The sequence below is a fragment of the Sebastes fasciatus genome, chromosome 20, assembly GCF_043250625.1.
Source record: "Sebastes fasciatus isolate fSebFas1 chromosome 20, fSebFas1.pri, whole genome shotgun sequence".
NCBI lineage: Eukaryota > Metazoa > Chordata > Actinopteri > Perciformes > Sebastidae > Sebastes > Sebastes fasciatus.
This window is the reverse complement of record NC_133814.1, coordinates 24334969-24351668: the sequence shown is the minus strand read 5'-3', so window position 1 is coordinate 24351668 and position 16700 is coordinate 24334969. Positions and strand designations below refer to the sequence as shown.

Genomic DNA, 16700 nt, shown 5'->3' with positions numbered 1-16700 from the left:
ACACCTGTAACCTGAAGCCAAGATTAACACGCCAAGTCACTTAAATCATTGATCTACATGTTCAAATGATTGTGACACACCTATAAAACCTGCACAAACACAAAGCACTCCTTTTATATTAACTCATCTTACTACATTTATTAAAAACAAAATAAATTTTCTTGCTTTAAGATTCCAGAAAAAGATTATATAAACTGTATTTTTTTAATTATTAACCATACATGTAGAGTATCCACAATATTTCAATCAAAAAATCTCATAAAAATGTAATAAAAATTGTACTTTGGTTGCACTGCACACTTTTCTTTTTGTGTTTTGATTGTGTAAGACATAAAATAAAAAAATCGACATCCTTAATAATAAAAATAATTTACAACAATGTTCCTGTTCATTCGTTAGGATGTTTGCACAAGGTTAGGCAGATTGTGAAGATAAATAACAACAGTGTGAGCACAGAAAGAGAGACGCAAAGTCTCCGGTGCTTTGTTTAATGGTTTGCTGATACCAGTTGTTTGTACTGGTGTGAGTCCCCTGGTTACACTATCTACTGGGTGTGGAGCCACGGTGCACATGTTGTGCCTCGTGGTTGTGTATATTTAATCCTTCATCTATAATAAGTGTGATATTATTATTTTTTCTGCTATTTGTCAGTCTTCTTTTTATGGTTCTCGTCGCTGAGGTTGTGCTCCGCGAACAGGTTTGGGTTCTCGACCAGCGTGGCCCGGACCTTCTTCTTCTCCTTGAAGCGTCCAGAGTGGGACACTTTAACGTGGCGACCTTTGGTGGCAGATTTGTCCACAATCTTCTCCAGCCTGGCGTTGAACTGGCTGTCCATGTGGTCCGGAGGCGGGTTAGTAGCGCTCAGGTGCTCTTTGTTCCCGGTGTTGCTGCCGTACTCGGCCGGGATCTCGTACAGGACCTTAGACTCGGACTTCTTCTTGCGTGAGAAGGTCAGCTTCCACCAGCTTGGATCAGCCATGATGGGACGGGGAGGACTGACCTGAAGGGCACAGAGCACAGACTGAGAGGACTGAACTTTATATTTACACCTGCTATTTAACATGTTAGTGAGCAAACTGCAAAAGATGCATTAAATGTAAGAACAGCAGCAGTTTGAGAAGGTTCCTCCTCTGCTTGCATCTTTATTGTTCCAACACATTTCAGATAACTGGAGGAATCGAGGCCTGTAGGTGACGGTCTTTGCAGAATTTGGAGATTTTAACAACTTGAGGTGCACACAAATTACTCATGGTGGGGTTTGAAGGCTGATTTTAATATTCTTTTGACTAAATATCTTTAAATTTGAATGTTTTTAAGACCAAAAATATTTATTTTAACATATAAGAAAGATATTTTGTATTTCTTCACCAGAATTATCCTGAAAAAAAAACATCATTTATACCATCATGTAGAGAAATAAAACATTAATGTAAACATAAAGTGGACAGCCAGAGAAAAAACATTGTCCATTTTACAAAACTGCACATCTTAGCCAGGGAATAGAGGCCAGGATTTACTCAATTTACACTTTCGTATGTAGAATTTGGCCTTTAAAAAAATTAGATTAAAAGTATTTATTTTAATCATCCTCTTTGTAAATAAAGACACCAAAGAAAAAATGGTTAACACCCCATAAACAACCATAAACATGAACCTCCATCCACTCATGAAGGTCATAAGAATGTTTTTATTATTATTTTATCAAATAATGTGTCAATAATAAACCTTCAACCTGAAGTAGACTTAATATAAATGAATAAAATAATCTTATCTACATTGACCTTGACCTTAATTGTAGTTTCAAAATCAGCTGTAAATTTGGGTTTAATACATTCATGATTTGAGCTGCAGATATTGATATTATAAAGTTATTTAATGTGACATCTCTCTCTCTCTCATTATTGATCCACAGGTTGATCTTATTATTAAAGAACAGCACAGTTCACATCATGTATCAGAGCTCAGAGAGCAGACCGTCACTACAGACGGCTTCTGTTCATCGTCTCCGTGAGGAGGAGGTGTAACCTAAACCTGACACTCCGCTCTCAGCTGATAAATTAATGATCATCTGTAGAGTATCCTCTGACCCTCCATGTGATCTGATATGAAGTCAGAGAAGACTGATGAGGAAACAAGCTGTTGTCTTAATGCTGAACCAGGAGATCAGTTATATAACAGCAGAGTGAAGGAGACTCTGTTGTCAGAGTCACAGAATAACCTCTGGATCAGCTATTTATGAGATTTCAGTTACAGTAATTCATGAGTTTATCATGTAGGCACACACTTTATTATTATTACTCAGCTATTGTGATTCTCAGTCACCTGGCAACCGTACGGCTAAAATAACTTCCTCATGAGATGACTCATTGATGAGGACAGTCCTTGGATCATAAACAGGTTTATGATATGCTGTATAAAACATCATATATAAACATGCCCTCTTTACTCAAGGTCTACTTACTAGCTTTCTCCAGAGCTTTCAGCCAAATCACAGTAAATTTCTTGAACGGACCTGCCTACAGTAAGTATGACAATAAAGTCGTATCGCATCACATCATATTGTGTAGTATCATGTTGAATCAAATCGTATCGTATCGTATCGCATTGCATTGTATCGTGCCATGTTGTATCATATCGTATCTTTTCGCGTCGCATTGCATCGCATCGCATCGCATCATGCCGTGCCGTGCCATGCCGTGTTGTGTCGCATCGCATCACGCCATGTTGTATCGTATTGTGCCGCCTTGTATCATGTTGTATCACCTTGTAACGTATCACGTCTCATTGCATCGCATCGTGTCATATCGCATCGTGTCATATCGTATTGTGTCGTGCCGTGTCATGCAGTGCCGAGCTGTGCCGTGTCGTGTCAAATCGCATCATGTTGTATGATATCGTGTCATATCATATCGTATCGTATTGTGTTGTATTGTATCATGTTGCATGGTGTCGTATCGCATCATATCATGTCATATCACGTTGTATCGTTTCATAACGTATCGTATCGTGTCGTATAATAATGCATCGTATCGTATCATAACGTATCATAATGTATCGTGTCGTATAATAACGCATCGCATCGTATTGCAAACACGTTTTAGAGTTGCAACAATTAGTCGTTTGACAGAAAATTTATCAGCAACTATTTTGATCATCATTTAATCATTTCAGTCATTTTTCAATCAAAAATGCCAGAAAATGTGAGAAGTTGCTGCTTTTCTTGGTCTTATTTTATAGTAAATTTAATATTTTGGATTATTGTTTGGACATTTTATGAAGTCACCTCGGGCTCTAGGATATTGTAATGGGCATTTTTCACAGTTTTCTAATCTTTTATAGACCAAACAATTATTAAAATTTAATCTAGAAAAGAATCGCAAGATTAATGTATAACCAAAATAATTGTTATTTGCAGCCCTGACACATACGGTACCATATAATCACACAGCTGCAGACCTTTGTTGCATGTTCATCTCTGTCTGTCTCTGTGTTTCCTGTCTGTATCTGTCCAACGTCTAACAAATAAGGCAAAAACAAGCCCAAAACATGTACATTTAAAAAAACTACTCTCTAATTGTAACTTCCAAAAACACCAATAGATAAATAAGACAGTTTATAATTACAATTGTGAGGTTAGCTTGTAATTTCTTGTCTTCTTTCTCATAATTGTAGAATCATTTTAAATGCATTTCAAACTGGGATAAACTTCAAATGAAATAAAATAAAAAATTGTAGCTTATAAACCAGATTTATGAGTTTCATAAACGCTGTGATTTCTACTTTATGAGGGCTGACGGGAAGCAGAGAAGCACACTAATCCTCCTTTGGTGTGGTCATTTTATCGTGCAGCACCTATGCAAATACACCACCAGAGAGTCCATGCCCTCTGCAGAAACACTCATCTTACTCTTATCTGAACCACGTGATGTTTGGCACCTGGCACCAACCAGCAGCGCCAAGGTTCAGGAGAGACGCCGCAGAGTAGGAAACAATTGATTTAGTTTGAATAGTAACTTTAAAACTGTAATCTAAGCACACTTAGAGGAACATTTGATTACATAAGAGCTCTTGTGCTTTATTATTCTGGACCTAATGTTACTTCTTGGCTCTGTGGTGCTTAATTACTCTTATGTCAGAGCAGGTTGTGCACAGAGAACTCAGGTATCTGCAGCACCAAGCTCACATTTTACTAAGTTAAGTCTCTTTTCTAGGAAATCCAGCAGCGTGGATTAGGAAGAGACAGGTTCCTCTATCACTAATGGTTACAAAGCATTTACATGGTGCTGTTGACTTTTCATATTTCTGCAGAACAAAGTAGCTTAGAGGCAGCACTTTCTCACTGTGTTAAGTCAGAGAGAACACAGGCTACAATATGCACACATATTTCTTTTAGCATGCCATGTTTGACTTAGATGTGACCTTTGAGACAAAAAGCCCATGTTGACATAAAGGAGGCCCTCCATAGTTCTTTTTAATAAGTTACTATGTTCTGTTATGTGAGGGTGAAGCCTCACAGATCACAGCAGGAAGGGAACATGTTCGGAAATCACTAACCAGCTGCGACCAGCCTTTCAATAGCACAATGTTTGGGAGACGAGGCTCCAAGGGCACCGTGCGGTCCTCATAATGGAGCCGAGGGTTCATTAGATTCTCAGGTTTCCTCCCTTGTGCCAGCTTCACTGTTGACCCGTAACGGCAGAGTTAATGAAGAGCCCTGGGCGTTCTCTCCCTGGTGTTTATAATAATGCAAATGGGCTTTTTTATTATTTCATTTGCAGACATAGAAGTCACAGAGAGACGACTTTTCTTTGACGCTTCATGTGTGCTTATAATGGGACATTAAGTCAACAATCGTGATACGACTGCAAGGTCCAAAAGGTTTATCAAATTCATGACTTTATCACTTTCATGACTTTGCTTGCAATCTGTTATTAAGGAAGGTTTATTCCCACGCAAACGGTGCCACCAGCTCAAACAATCAATTTTCTACCCTTTTATTCCTATTTTCTAATATTTCTGAATGTCAGACGTTGAACGTCTCCATCTTATAAGAATCCGACCACACTAGGGTATTCTTTTTCCATTAATCAATAAATCATTTGTTCTATTAAACATCAATTTAAAAATGCCTCGCCTCTTAAAATATCTTGTTTTGTCTGACAAACAGTCCAAAACTCAAGAATATTAAATTCCCGCTAAAGTAAAACAAGGAGAAGAAGAAGTAAATTCTCACATTTGAGAAGCTGGAACCATCAAATGTTTGGCCTTTATTGCTTAGAAATGGTAATAAATTGTGAAAATAGTTGCAGATTAATCGACTAATTGTTGCATGATTAAATATTCTACTGTTTTACTTCCTATTTTCTAATATTTCTTGATGTCAGACACTGAACGTCTCCATCTTGTATGGCTCCAACCAGACTGTAGTATTCTTAATTAATCAATGAATCATTTGTTCTGTTACTTAAACATCAGTATTTCAAATGTCCATCACAGTCTCCTGTAGCTCAAGATAACATCTTAAAATGTCTTGTTTTGTCTAACAATAAGTCCAAAACCCCAAACAGGTTGAGAAAGAGCAGTAAATTCTCACATTTGAGAAGCTGGAACCATCAAATGTTTGACCTTTTTGCTTAATCAATCATCAAAATGTTTGCAAATAAATCAAAGAGATTGTTGGACTGTGAAAACACCAGGAACATCTGGCTTCATGTGAGCTTATTATGGGACATTATGTCAACAATCCTGCTGCAAGGTCCAAAAAATGTTTATGACTTTACCACTTTTATGACTCAGCAATCTTGAATTTAAGGAAGGTATATCCTCATGCAAACGGAGTCACCTGCTCAAACATCACACAAGCAATGACAATAAAATGAAATAACATATAACATTGTTTAGTCATTAAATGTTCTACCATTTTACTTCCTGTTTTACTTCCTTGTTTCTTCCATCTTGTAAGGCTTCAACCACACTAGAGTATTTCTTTCTATTAATCAATGAATCATTTGTTCTTTTACTTAAACATCAATATAAAAATGTGCATCACAATCTCCTGTAGCTCAAGATGACATCTTAAAATGTCTTGTTTTGTCTGGCAAACAGTCCAAAACTCAAGAATACTCAATTCACTGTAATGCAAGATGAGGAAAAGCAGCTAATTCTCACATTTGAGAAGCTGGAACCATCAAATTTTTGACTTTTTTGCTTAAAAACTGTGAATAGATTATAAAAATAGTTGCAGATTAATCAACTGATTGTTGCAGCTGCATTGAAAACACCAGGAGCAACAATGGAAATACGTCTTTAGGACTTTATCGTCCTCTAACAAAGATAATAAATATATTAGAAAGTTGTCATTTACTGGATCTATTCTGGGGTAAATGTGCATTATATTGTCAAGCACATAAAACCAACAAGAGCAGCATGTTAGAGACATAAAATATATATTTTTCTAACCTTGTTAATGACGAGCTGGCTGAAGGAGATTCTCTCAGAGGTGAAACTGTCCCTCCATGCTTCCAGATTCTTTACCTCCTCTCTGTTTTATTTTCTTCTTCTTCTTCTCAGGTGATCATGCACAGGTGCAGCATCTCTCTCTCTGCCTCTCTCTCTGTTACCTCTGTACTCCCCCCTCTGTAGCACACACCCTCCTCAAACACACACACACCTCTCTAAAGCCAGCACTCAAGTGCATGAGTGAGTAAATGTTGCAACCATGTGATTTAGTTGAGGCCGTCCCAGTCCACATCAAGATTACTGACATCAGAGGTAAAGTGAACTTGAGAGGCGAGCAGCTCTCCAAAACTGCAAATAAACCCCCCGTTATCAGCCTCGCTTTAAAACCCAGTCTGGTCTTAATGTGGAATTTGGACGCAGAATAAAGTTTGTATATGAGTTTCTCATCCCTGTTATTTAACTACAGAGAAAGAGAGAGATTGAGGAAGAGATGTAGAAGAGATGATCATCTGAATGAGGTCAGTGTTCCTTGATGTTTTGCATGAGTTGCGTGAAATCACAGACAGTGAATGGACACTTACTTTGCAAGTTTGGTTTACATTCAAATGACCTGAAATTAGGTCACTGGAGGAGGCACTGCTGCTGCGGCTGTACATGCAGGGATTTAAAAGGCAGTGTTTGAGCCTTTTTGTGTTCACTATAGTTGCCAAAGTGTTATCTTATCTTATTCCTTTGCTTTTGGTTTTCAATGAAAGCACATGACAAGAATGTGAAATAACAGAAAAGTCCCCTTTAATCCCTTCACAAATAGCAGCCTGCTGGTCGACCAATGATTAATGAAACCTTAAGAACTTTATCTTAAGTTCTTGTGGAGATCCTAAAGTTTCCAAAGACACCAAATAAGTCAGGTTGAAAATGATTCACAAGACATATAGAATCTGTTTTAAATAGTGTGGTTAAAGATAATTTTAACAACTTTAAAGCAACTTTATGGGGAAAAAAAGGCAAAAACTAGATGTTAGGAGGTTAAGATGACTGGAAAGTTGACTGTACACACATGTACACATGTGGCTTTAAAATGGTCTATAGAGAATAACCCAATTAGTGTTTTAGACATGCTGTTTCTATATAAGAAAATGTATTTCTGAATTATTTAGTGAAACAGTGGGAATATAGCTAATGTAATATTCAGTAGACTAATAACTTCTAATATATTAGCTTATTAACCCCATTATAATCAAGAGATCTTGAGGGATCAATCCATTGCAACATATTACAGTAAAATATGGTACTTTTTACTCCACTACTACTATACTATACTACTATATATATCACAAAAATGTTAATAAATAAATGATAAATAATGAATATAACTGACTTGTTGCTGTTTGATCTATTTTAACTTATCTTATTTATTTATTTTTTATCTTTCTCAGGTTTTTATTTTATTCTACAGAGCTCATTACATATTTTTATAAATATATATATTATTTGTAAGTCACAGGGGCCACTTTTCTGCAGAAAAAGTACTTTTACTTTTGAGTAAAGTACATTTTGCTGGTAATACTTATTCTTAGGATTTTGAATGCAGGACTTTTACAGGATATTATATATTGTTAGTATAGTAGCAGTATATTGTTTATATTGTTTGTTGTTAGTATATTGGTACTATTACTTAATGATCTGAGTACTTCCACCACATGCATAAATAAAATGTTCTTGCTTTGCCTTATAAACTCCTGATTCTCATCTCAGCTACAGGACGCCACCGCCCTCTAGCGGCGGACTGCTGCACTGCACCATCTGACCCATCCACCAATCAGCTGCAGGAATCAGCATACTGAGCTCTCATTGGTCCGTCCTTTAGCGGAAGGCAACGTCCTCTCTTTCTATTGGCTCTCCTTCTCGTAACGTGTCATAAACAGTGAAGTCTGTTTTTCTGACAATAATCCTGAACAAAAACGTGTTAAAACAACACATAATGAAGCTGTAACGACTTGGAATTGCTTTTGTTTTGAAGAAGTGAAGAAACAATGGAGGTAAGATGATATAAAGTCTCTCTGACACGGTTTTTAATAGCTTTAAATGTAGCTTTACCAGCTAATGTTAGCCAGCTGTCACAGTCAAAGTCCAGCTGACTGAATAATAAACACTTATAAAGCATAATAAAGAAGATAATCTGTCCTTTATGTTTACTGTTTAGCTGTTTAACGTTACATATTTTCTCCCTGTGTAAGGTAAAGCTGCAAAAATGATGTAAAAAAAGTGTAAATGAATAATGTTTTGACTGTTTTCTCACTTCAACAGAATATACAAAACCTCCCCATCGACATCCAGACCAGCAAGCTCCTGGGTAAGAGACAACTATATAACCTGTTGCTGTTAATTCAACATAATGTGCAGTTACTGAAGTAAAAGTACTAAACCACACTGTGGAGATACTCCACTAGTTAAAGTCCTGCATTCAAAACCTGACTTAAAGGTCCTATAAGGTCCTTAAAGGTCCCATATCAGGCTCATCTTCAGGTTCATACTTGCATCACAGCATACAGCATAAAAAGTAAGGTTCAATTACCTCAAAAAGTTCAGTACTTGAGTAAATGTACTCCACTACTGCTGAAAAATAACTGTTAGATAAATGTAGTGGAGTAAAAAGTACCATATTTTACTGTAATATGTTGCAATGGGTTGATCCCTCAAGATCAAATTAGTTATAATGGGGTTAATAAGCTAATATATTAGAAGTTATTAGTCTACTGAATATTACATTAGCTATATTCCCACTGTTTCACTAAATAATTCAGAAAAACATTTTATAGAAATAGCACACAAATCTAAAATACTAATTGGGTTATTCTCTATAGACCGTTTTAAAGCCACTCGTACATGTGTGTCTGTGTGTGCAGTCACCTCTCCAGTTATCTAAACCTCCTAACATCTATTTCCCATTAAGTTGCTTTAAAAGGTCCCATATCGTGCTCATTTTCAGGTTCATACTTGTATTTTGTGTTTCTACTAGAACATGTTTACATGCTGTAATGTTCAAAAAAAACTTTATTTTCCTCATACTGTCTGCCTGAATATACCTGTATTTACCCTCTGTCTGAAACGCTCCGTTTTAGTTCATTTCAACAGAATTGCAACGGAATTGTGTTGCTAGGCAACAGTTTGGGTGCATGTTTACTTCCTGTCAGCTGATGTTATTCACATACACTGCAACAGGAAATAGACTGGGACACATTTAGAATGTTTACGTTTAAAACCGCGTAATGATCTAAATATTGTATATTTGTGACATCACAAATGGACAGAAATCCTAACGGCTTGTTTCAAACGCACAATTTCTGAGTACGGGCTGTGTGTGTTTCTCCGTATATTGAGTGTTTTGATAGTTTAACAGTATTTATAAAACTATAAAAATTTAAACCCGCTTTATAATATAAAAGACATGAAAATTGCACCTTTTACAATATGGGACCTTTAAGTAAAAGTATTAATCAGCAAAATGCACTTAAAGTATGAAAGTGAAAGTATTGATTGAGCAGTAAAATGTTCCCTGTCAGTGTTTTACTATTATATACAGTATGATGTTTCTGGATTAATATTACTGCTGCATTAATGTATATGTTACATTTTACACAATATATCACAGACATTCAAAATCAACAAGATATGTGGTTTTCACTAGACAGGAAGGGATGAAAAAGTATCATCTAAAAAGTAGCTAAAGCTGTCAGATAAATGTAAATAAATAGTATTGAAGCACTCCGTAAAAAATACTCAGTAAAGTACAAGACCTGTAAAGTACTTGAGTAAATGTACTTGGTTACTTTCCACCACTGCTTATGTGTAGGGTCTTATGTTTCTTTTCCATCTACTGTTGCCTTCAACAGATGAATCAAATGATGTCAAACCCTCAGATATTATTATGAATGATGTTGAATCATTGTGTGTCCACAGACTGGCTGCTGGATCGACGTCACTGTAATCTGAAATGGCAGAGCGCAGTGAAAATCATCAGAGAGAAGATCAACGCCTCCATCCAGGACATGCCAGAGAACGAGGAGATCAAGCAGCTTCTCTCCGGCTCCTGTAGGTCCATTATAGTTACAGTTTGCCTTACTTATCGGTTTCGAATTTATCTCACAGCTCCAAAACAATAAATCGTGATCTGTTAGGAAGTCACATTAAATTAGGATGTGTAGCATGAAAACATAACTCAAAGGATATAAACAATAAAACAAATTGGCAGAATAATTTCAAACAAACTAACATAAACACTTAGACCATGCATTCTTGTTGCAGCTTTAGCCTTCAGCTGTAGTAGTATGTGTATTGTTATGTAGTGAAGCGTACTTCCTGTGTAGTAACCGTCTGTCCTGCTCCTCATCCTCTGTATAAATGCTTATACTTTGTTTTGTTTGTTTGTTTTTATTGACAGACATTCACTACTTTCACTGCCTGAGGATAGTGGAGATACTGAGGGGAACTGAGGCTTCCTCCAAGAACATCTTTGGCAGATATTCATCTCAGAGGATGAAGGTGAGCAGATTCAAACAAGCTGATGTCTTCTGTCTCGCAGCAGGTCTGTCGGAGTTTCTTATTAGTACCACAAACAAAGTGGTCCGAGGGGATTTCTTTGTGTCATGTTCCTCTGCTCTAAAACTGTCCTAAAATGTTTTGTTGTCACAGGACTGGCAAGAGATTGTGTCCCTTTATGAGGCAGATAATGTCTATTTGGGTAAGTGTAATATCTCTGTGTATATATATATACAGTATCATAGCATGACAACATCTGCATACAGTATTTGATTTATCATTCCTCTGTATTTTATAGAGACAATACCTGTTGTCACTGTTTCAAACCAGAAAGTCTAAAAAGATTATCACTTATTCTTAGTAATAAGGGCAGCAATAATTAAACAAATTACAAGGAATTGGTTAAAAGATGATAACTTCATTAACTCCAAATGGGCGGATCTTTTACATGAAATACGTAAAATGGAAAAAATAACCACAAAAATTAGAAATCAAGTTCATATCTTTAAAGAAAGATGGGAAAATGGGTGAGGTATACAAAACACAACATTTCAAATTTATCAGCTATCTGTCAACTATATCTTATGAATGCTGCTGCTCTCTGCATCGTTATTATTATAAAATATTGTGAAACAGCATCCAATTATAGAAACTAAATAATTGCATGTATAGAATTGTTTTAATAATAGAAGATGTTTGTGTGTCCCAGCGGAGGTGGCCAGCTTGCTGAGTCGCAACGTGAGCTATGAAGGCCCAGCTCTGAGGAAGCAGCTGGTTAAAGCTCAGCAGCTGCAGCAGGAGCTGAGCAGGCGGGAGACGGAGTGCCAGAGCTCGGCTGCAGACCTGAGGGAACGCTACTACGTCGCCTGCAAACAGTACGGCATCACGGTAAGTACAAGAACATTAAAACACTGAAACTTACCAGTCTCAGTGTGTAGACGTTTTTCATTCTGTTGCTCGATGTTGCCAGGGGCGGTTCTAGTCCAGCAGGGAGAGCAGGTCGTTCTTTAATTGCAAGGTTGCCGGTTTGATCCCCGGCTCTTACTGTGTGTTTATATGACAAATGTAATAAAGTTTGAAGTTTTATTTAAATTGATGTTTTTCCTCCGACAGGGAGAACATGTGGCTCGGGAGCTTCAGGCTCTGGTCAAAGATTTACCGGCGGTTCTTGACGAAGTCGGGAAAGATGCTGCGAAGTTAGAGGAACACATCCTACTTTATACTGCTTTCACAGACTTTGTATGTGACTGGTGAGTATGTCATCAAAATACACTCTGCTTTTATTCACGGCTTCCACGCAAGACGCAGAAAAAAAAACAAACATGGAAAATGTTCACTTTTTGTCACATGAGCTCACCTGTCCTGATCTGTAGGTCTGAACCCATCCTGCACATGTTGACATTCACCCAGAAGAGAGGAAACGCAACGTTCTACGAGTGGAGAACGGGGAACGTCCCCACAGTCGTTGAGAGGCCAGTGGAGGAAGCTCCTCCTGATACACTCACAGAGGATGCGGTTGGTTTTACTGTCTATATATTGAGTATAATCAATAGAAACTTCCTCTCACTTAAGTACATGTTTTTTACTTTTTTCACAACTGATAAATTGTTATTAAATCCGTCTTATTTTTCTTATACAACACATTTTTTAATTCAGATTATCACGGTTACTAAATGCATTTAAGAGTCCCTCTCATGTGAGATATTCAACAAATACCAGAATAGTTCAAATAAATATATTAATGTTTCTTTTCGCCACTGACTTTGATGTTCCTGTATTGTCTTTTAAACAGATTGACTGGGGTAGCTTTGGCAGCAGTGCAGACACTCAGGGTGTCAACTCTGTCATCACAGTTGAGGATGGGATAGACTGGGGCATCAGTCTGGAGCCGAGCTCTGAGGTGAGACACCTGGACACACCTGCATTTTGATTCTATATTAACATAATTAACTATTAATGTGAGGATATTTAGATAAATTAAGAACAATCTACAGAAATTATATATTAATACCTAGTTTACATTCAGTATTGAACAAGGGGTTGAAGAGAAGTTTGTGTTCTTGGTGCGCATACCTTTAGTTAATCCTTGGTCGCTGGCTTCTTCTTCCGTCTTGCTGTAGTTGTAGATTGCAGACTGTAGTTTCTTTAGCTGTGTTACTTGTGTAATATTTAGAATCTAGCTTATTGTTTTGTGTCACTTAATTGTGTTAGTTTTTGAGGAAAGAACCATGACATCTCCACATCCAAACACACTGAAACTACCCAGCTGTGTCTACTTATCACTTGATTGTGTGGCGTGATCCATCATCAACATGTTTACTGCCCCCTTGTGGCACAGCATACTATTATCCACAAAATGTAAACTAGTCTTTCAAAAACAAACCAAAAAAACACCCATATTGGCCACTGATGCACCATGGGTATGTGGTTTACACAGGCAAAAGAGTCCGTTGTCCATGCAAAATGTATGTTTCTGATGATTTATTTATCCAAAAAGCAAGCAAACGAAGCACAAAGAAAACATGGATGTCGCTGCTTCTCTTAACCATAAGCCTGCCCAGGTGCATGCTGGTCCTACCTGACTACCTACCAATATAACCACTGGTGCCCACAGTTACACATAAACAAGAGAAAACAATTTGCGTACCAATAACGAAATATACTAAACAAGAAAATAGTTAAACTAAACTAATGACTAGCAAAAGAAAACACTAGCAAATTTGAATCTAAATAAAGTAAACATCTAGATAATAAATCAAACAATACTAATTATTATTAGTAAAACAAAAGCTAAATAATAATAACAATAAATAGCTCTTACAGAATCCAACGCAGTTTAAATAGTTGGCAAAAAGTAGGAAATAAATGGTTGAAATGAGCAAATTCTGCTCCAAATGGTCGACAAACTTTAACAAACTGACCTAAACATTGACAATTCAACAGCAATATACACTTTTATGTAACTAACAGTGTTACGCAGTTTAAGAATAGTCATCATTGGTGATGAAGGGGTACTTGAGTTCATCTGTAAGGGGTGTAAAAGTTTTGGAACTTCTGCTCTAATGTTCCACTTTCTTTCGTTCTTTCTTTCTTTCTGCCTCCCTCAACAGGACGCTGGTGCTGGTGGGATCGACTGGGGTGACGGTGAAGCAGCTCCCATAGAAATTGAAGTTGTGGACACGGGCGCAGACTGTAACCACTTTACTTTTTATAAATCGCCATTATAGCTGCACAGTTTATCACAATCTCAGCTGTTGAAATATTTCTGTTTGCTAAAGACGTGGATGTGTCATGTTGCAGGTCCTGACGGTGTGGCCAGAGGCGAGGATGCTTTAAGCGTACTGGAGAACTCTCAGTCACGAAGCCAGTTCATTGATGAGCTAATGGAGGTAATGGAGGTGTATCCACTTGATCTTTATGTTTAAGGTTCTGGGTACCATAATTTGATTATAGTCCTAAATTGTAAATTTGTAAATTGTACATTTTATTCTTATTTTATTCTACGTTTTTATCTATTCTTTTGTTATTATACTGTTTGACTGCACCAACAAAGCCAAAGAAAATTCCTAGTGTATACCTCTTACACCTTTCTGATTCTGATTCTGATTAAAACAAACAAGCTTTTAAAAGCCACTGTACGTTACCTGATAGTCAGAGACTAGCTGGTGAACATACTGTAGTAGAGCATTTAGCTGCTAAAGAGAGTTGAGTTGACCGAACAAAGCTAAAAGGAGAGTGACAGATGGACTTATATTCTCTCTAAATGAATGATAATGTTTCTCTGTGTCTGCTGGATGTTTAAATAAGCAACTATTTGCTAACAAGTTCTACTGCCCCCAAGTGGTAAAAAAAAAACAGACTTCACCCACCTTTTTATCACAGTAACTGAGGAGAGGGGGATAAAGTGGGCATGTCTGTAAAGGGGAGACTCGTGGGTACCCATAGAACCCATTTTCATTCACATATCTGGAGGTCAGAGGTCAAAGGACCCCTATGAAAATGGACATGCCAGTTTTTTCTCGACAAAATTTAGTTTTAGTTTGGAGCGTTATTTAGCCTCCTTCGTGAGAAGCTAGTATGACATGGTTGGTACCGCTGGATTCCTTAAGTTGTAGTTTCATATGATGCCAGTATCTTCACTCTAGCTTTAAAACTGAGCCTGCTGCAACCTAGAAATCACAAGTTGTGTTAATGCGTTAAAGAAATTAGCGTTGTTAAAACGAGTTTGCGTTAACGCGTTATTATCACGTTAATTTTGAAAGCCCTAATATTTAGTTTAAGTTTGTTTTGTTGGGGTCGGGTATAATGTCTCAGAACTATGTAGCTACATATACAGTACATACAAAATACATGGCTGAAGAACTATGTAGGAATGGCCCTAATGTTTAATCTTCGCGCTACTTTAGTGTCCGATGTGAAGCAATTGCGGCATCTCCTGGAAGGTCAAGTCCGTTGAATTTCTGTGGTTCAAGGTCACGAGAGTTGACGGAATTTTGTACCGTCTCCTTTTTAGTGCTATATTATAACTAAAAAAAAATAAAACTGAAAGAAATTTAAATTCATTTTTATTAGTTTTTAACCAGATTATCGTTTCAGTTTCTTAAAGGATAGAGTTTCAGTTTACTAATAATATCTTTCACTGCTTATTTTCATTTTAGTTTCAGTTTGAGTTTACTGTAATAACCCTGGTGGGGTGCTGTTTACTGGAATAGATCACGTATCAGATTCACCCCAAACATGTGACACTGGTTTCATGTGTTTGTACAGCTGGAGGTGTTCTTAACGCAGCGGATAAGTGAGATGGGAGAGGAGGCCGATGTGGTCGCTATGAGCCAGTTCCAGATGGCCCCCTCTGTCATCCAGCGCCAGTCCCGTGAGCACGTCCGGGAGATGCTGTCAGAGGTGCGGGACCTCCTGGGCCGCCTCACCTCCCTCCGCATGCAGCACCTGTTTATGATTCAGGCCTCGCCACGGTACACTGCCACAGCTGATCCTCACAGTATCAGTTTCAGTCAGCATAAATCATCATTATTTTCATGTATGAAATGTGTTGTTTTAGGTATGTTGAGCGTGTGTCAGAGGTGCTGAGGCAGAAGTTGAAGCAGGCTGACATTCTGGTGCTGAAGGGCGTCACGATGGTTGAGAAAAGGCAGGAAGCCCTGGAGGAGCAGTCCAGACTGGAGCCACGTGTCGACCTGCTGGCAGGACGCACCCGGGAACTCCAGAAAATGGTATTGGATTACTGTTTCAATTTATTTATGTTCACGGGGTCGGCAGTTTTCCAGCTCACTCAAGGTTGTGTAGGATTTTTCTCACAGTAAATATTTGTCACAAGATCTTTAAATCCATGTTAATATATACTGAGAATTAAACAATTACGGATTCATTTAAAGTAATATAGATATATTACACAAAGGGCTCGTCATGAAAGATCTCAGTAATAATAATGAGTATTATTGACAGTAATTCTGATTGTTTGTTTTTGCAGATTGAAGCCGACATTTCAAAGCGATACAACAAAAGACCCGTCAACCTAATGGGGGTTAATATATAGTGAACGTTGTGACATTCACTATATTTAATTTGTCATGATCTACTTGGAGAAATAAAAGTGGTATTTATGTATAGGTCTTGTGTCTTCTTTACTTTTGACATTTAAGAAATATGTGTGTATGCTTGTCGAACCAGATTAATTATATGCA

General features: G+C 37.4%; 2 protein-coding genes across 2 annotated transcripts; one reads left to right on the top strand and one right to left on the bottom strand.

Moving 5' to 3' along the window:
• Positions 1-111: 111 nt before the first annotated feature.
• Positions 112-6631, bottom strand: prr15lb (proline rich 15 like b). Its single transcript, XM_074619767.1, has 2 exons — positions 6460-6631; positions 112-1000 (listed from the first exon to the last, which is right to left on the bottom strand). Exon 2 carries the CDS (start codon positions 977-979, stop codon positions 641-643), a length of 339 nt encoding a protein of 112 aa, XP_074475868.1. The 5' UTR covers positions 980-1000; positions 6460-6631; the 3' UTR covers positions 112-640.
• Positions 6632-8350: 1719 nt separating this feature from the next.
• cdk5rap3 (CDK5 regulatory subunit associated protein 3) lies at positions 8351-16625 on the top strand. Its single transcript, XM_074619766.1, has 14 exons — positions 8351-8498; positions 8767-8812; positions 10420-10551; positions 10901-11001; positions 11152-11200; positions 11708-11886; positions 12112-12248; positions 12372-12513; positions 12791-12898; positions 14109-14190; positions 14299-14387; positions 15766-15971; positions 16058-16229; positions 16487-16625. The coding sequence occupies exons 1-14, from the start codon at positions 8493-8495 to the stop codon at positions 16550-16552; spliced, it is 1515 nt and encodes a 504-aa protein (XP_074475867.1). The 5' UTR covers positions 8351-8492; the 3' UTR covers positions 16553-16625.
• Positions 16626-16700: the final 75 nt, after the last annotated feature.

Bases quoted from the DNA above. Each gene is read 5' to 3' on its own strand.
- prr15lb (XM_074619767.1), bottom strand. From the start codon at position 979: ATGGCTGATCCAAGCTGGTGGAAGCTGACCTTCTCACGCAAGAAGAAG.
- cdk5rap3 (XM_074619766.1), top strand. The intron at 14,388-15,765 runs GTAATGGAGGTG...GTGTTTGTACAG, and splicing joins TCATTGATGAGCTAATGGAG to CTGGAGGTGTTCTTAACGCA. The intron at 15,972-16,057 runs GTACACTGCCAC...GTGTTGTTTTAG, and splicing joins ATGATTCAGGCCTCGCCACG to GTATGTTGAGCGTGTGTCAG.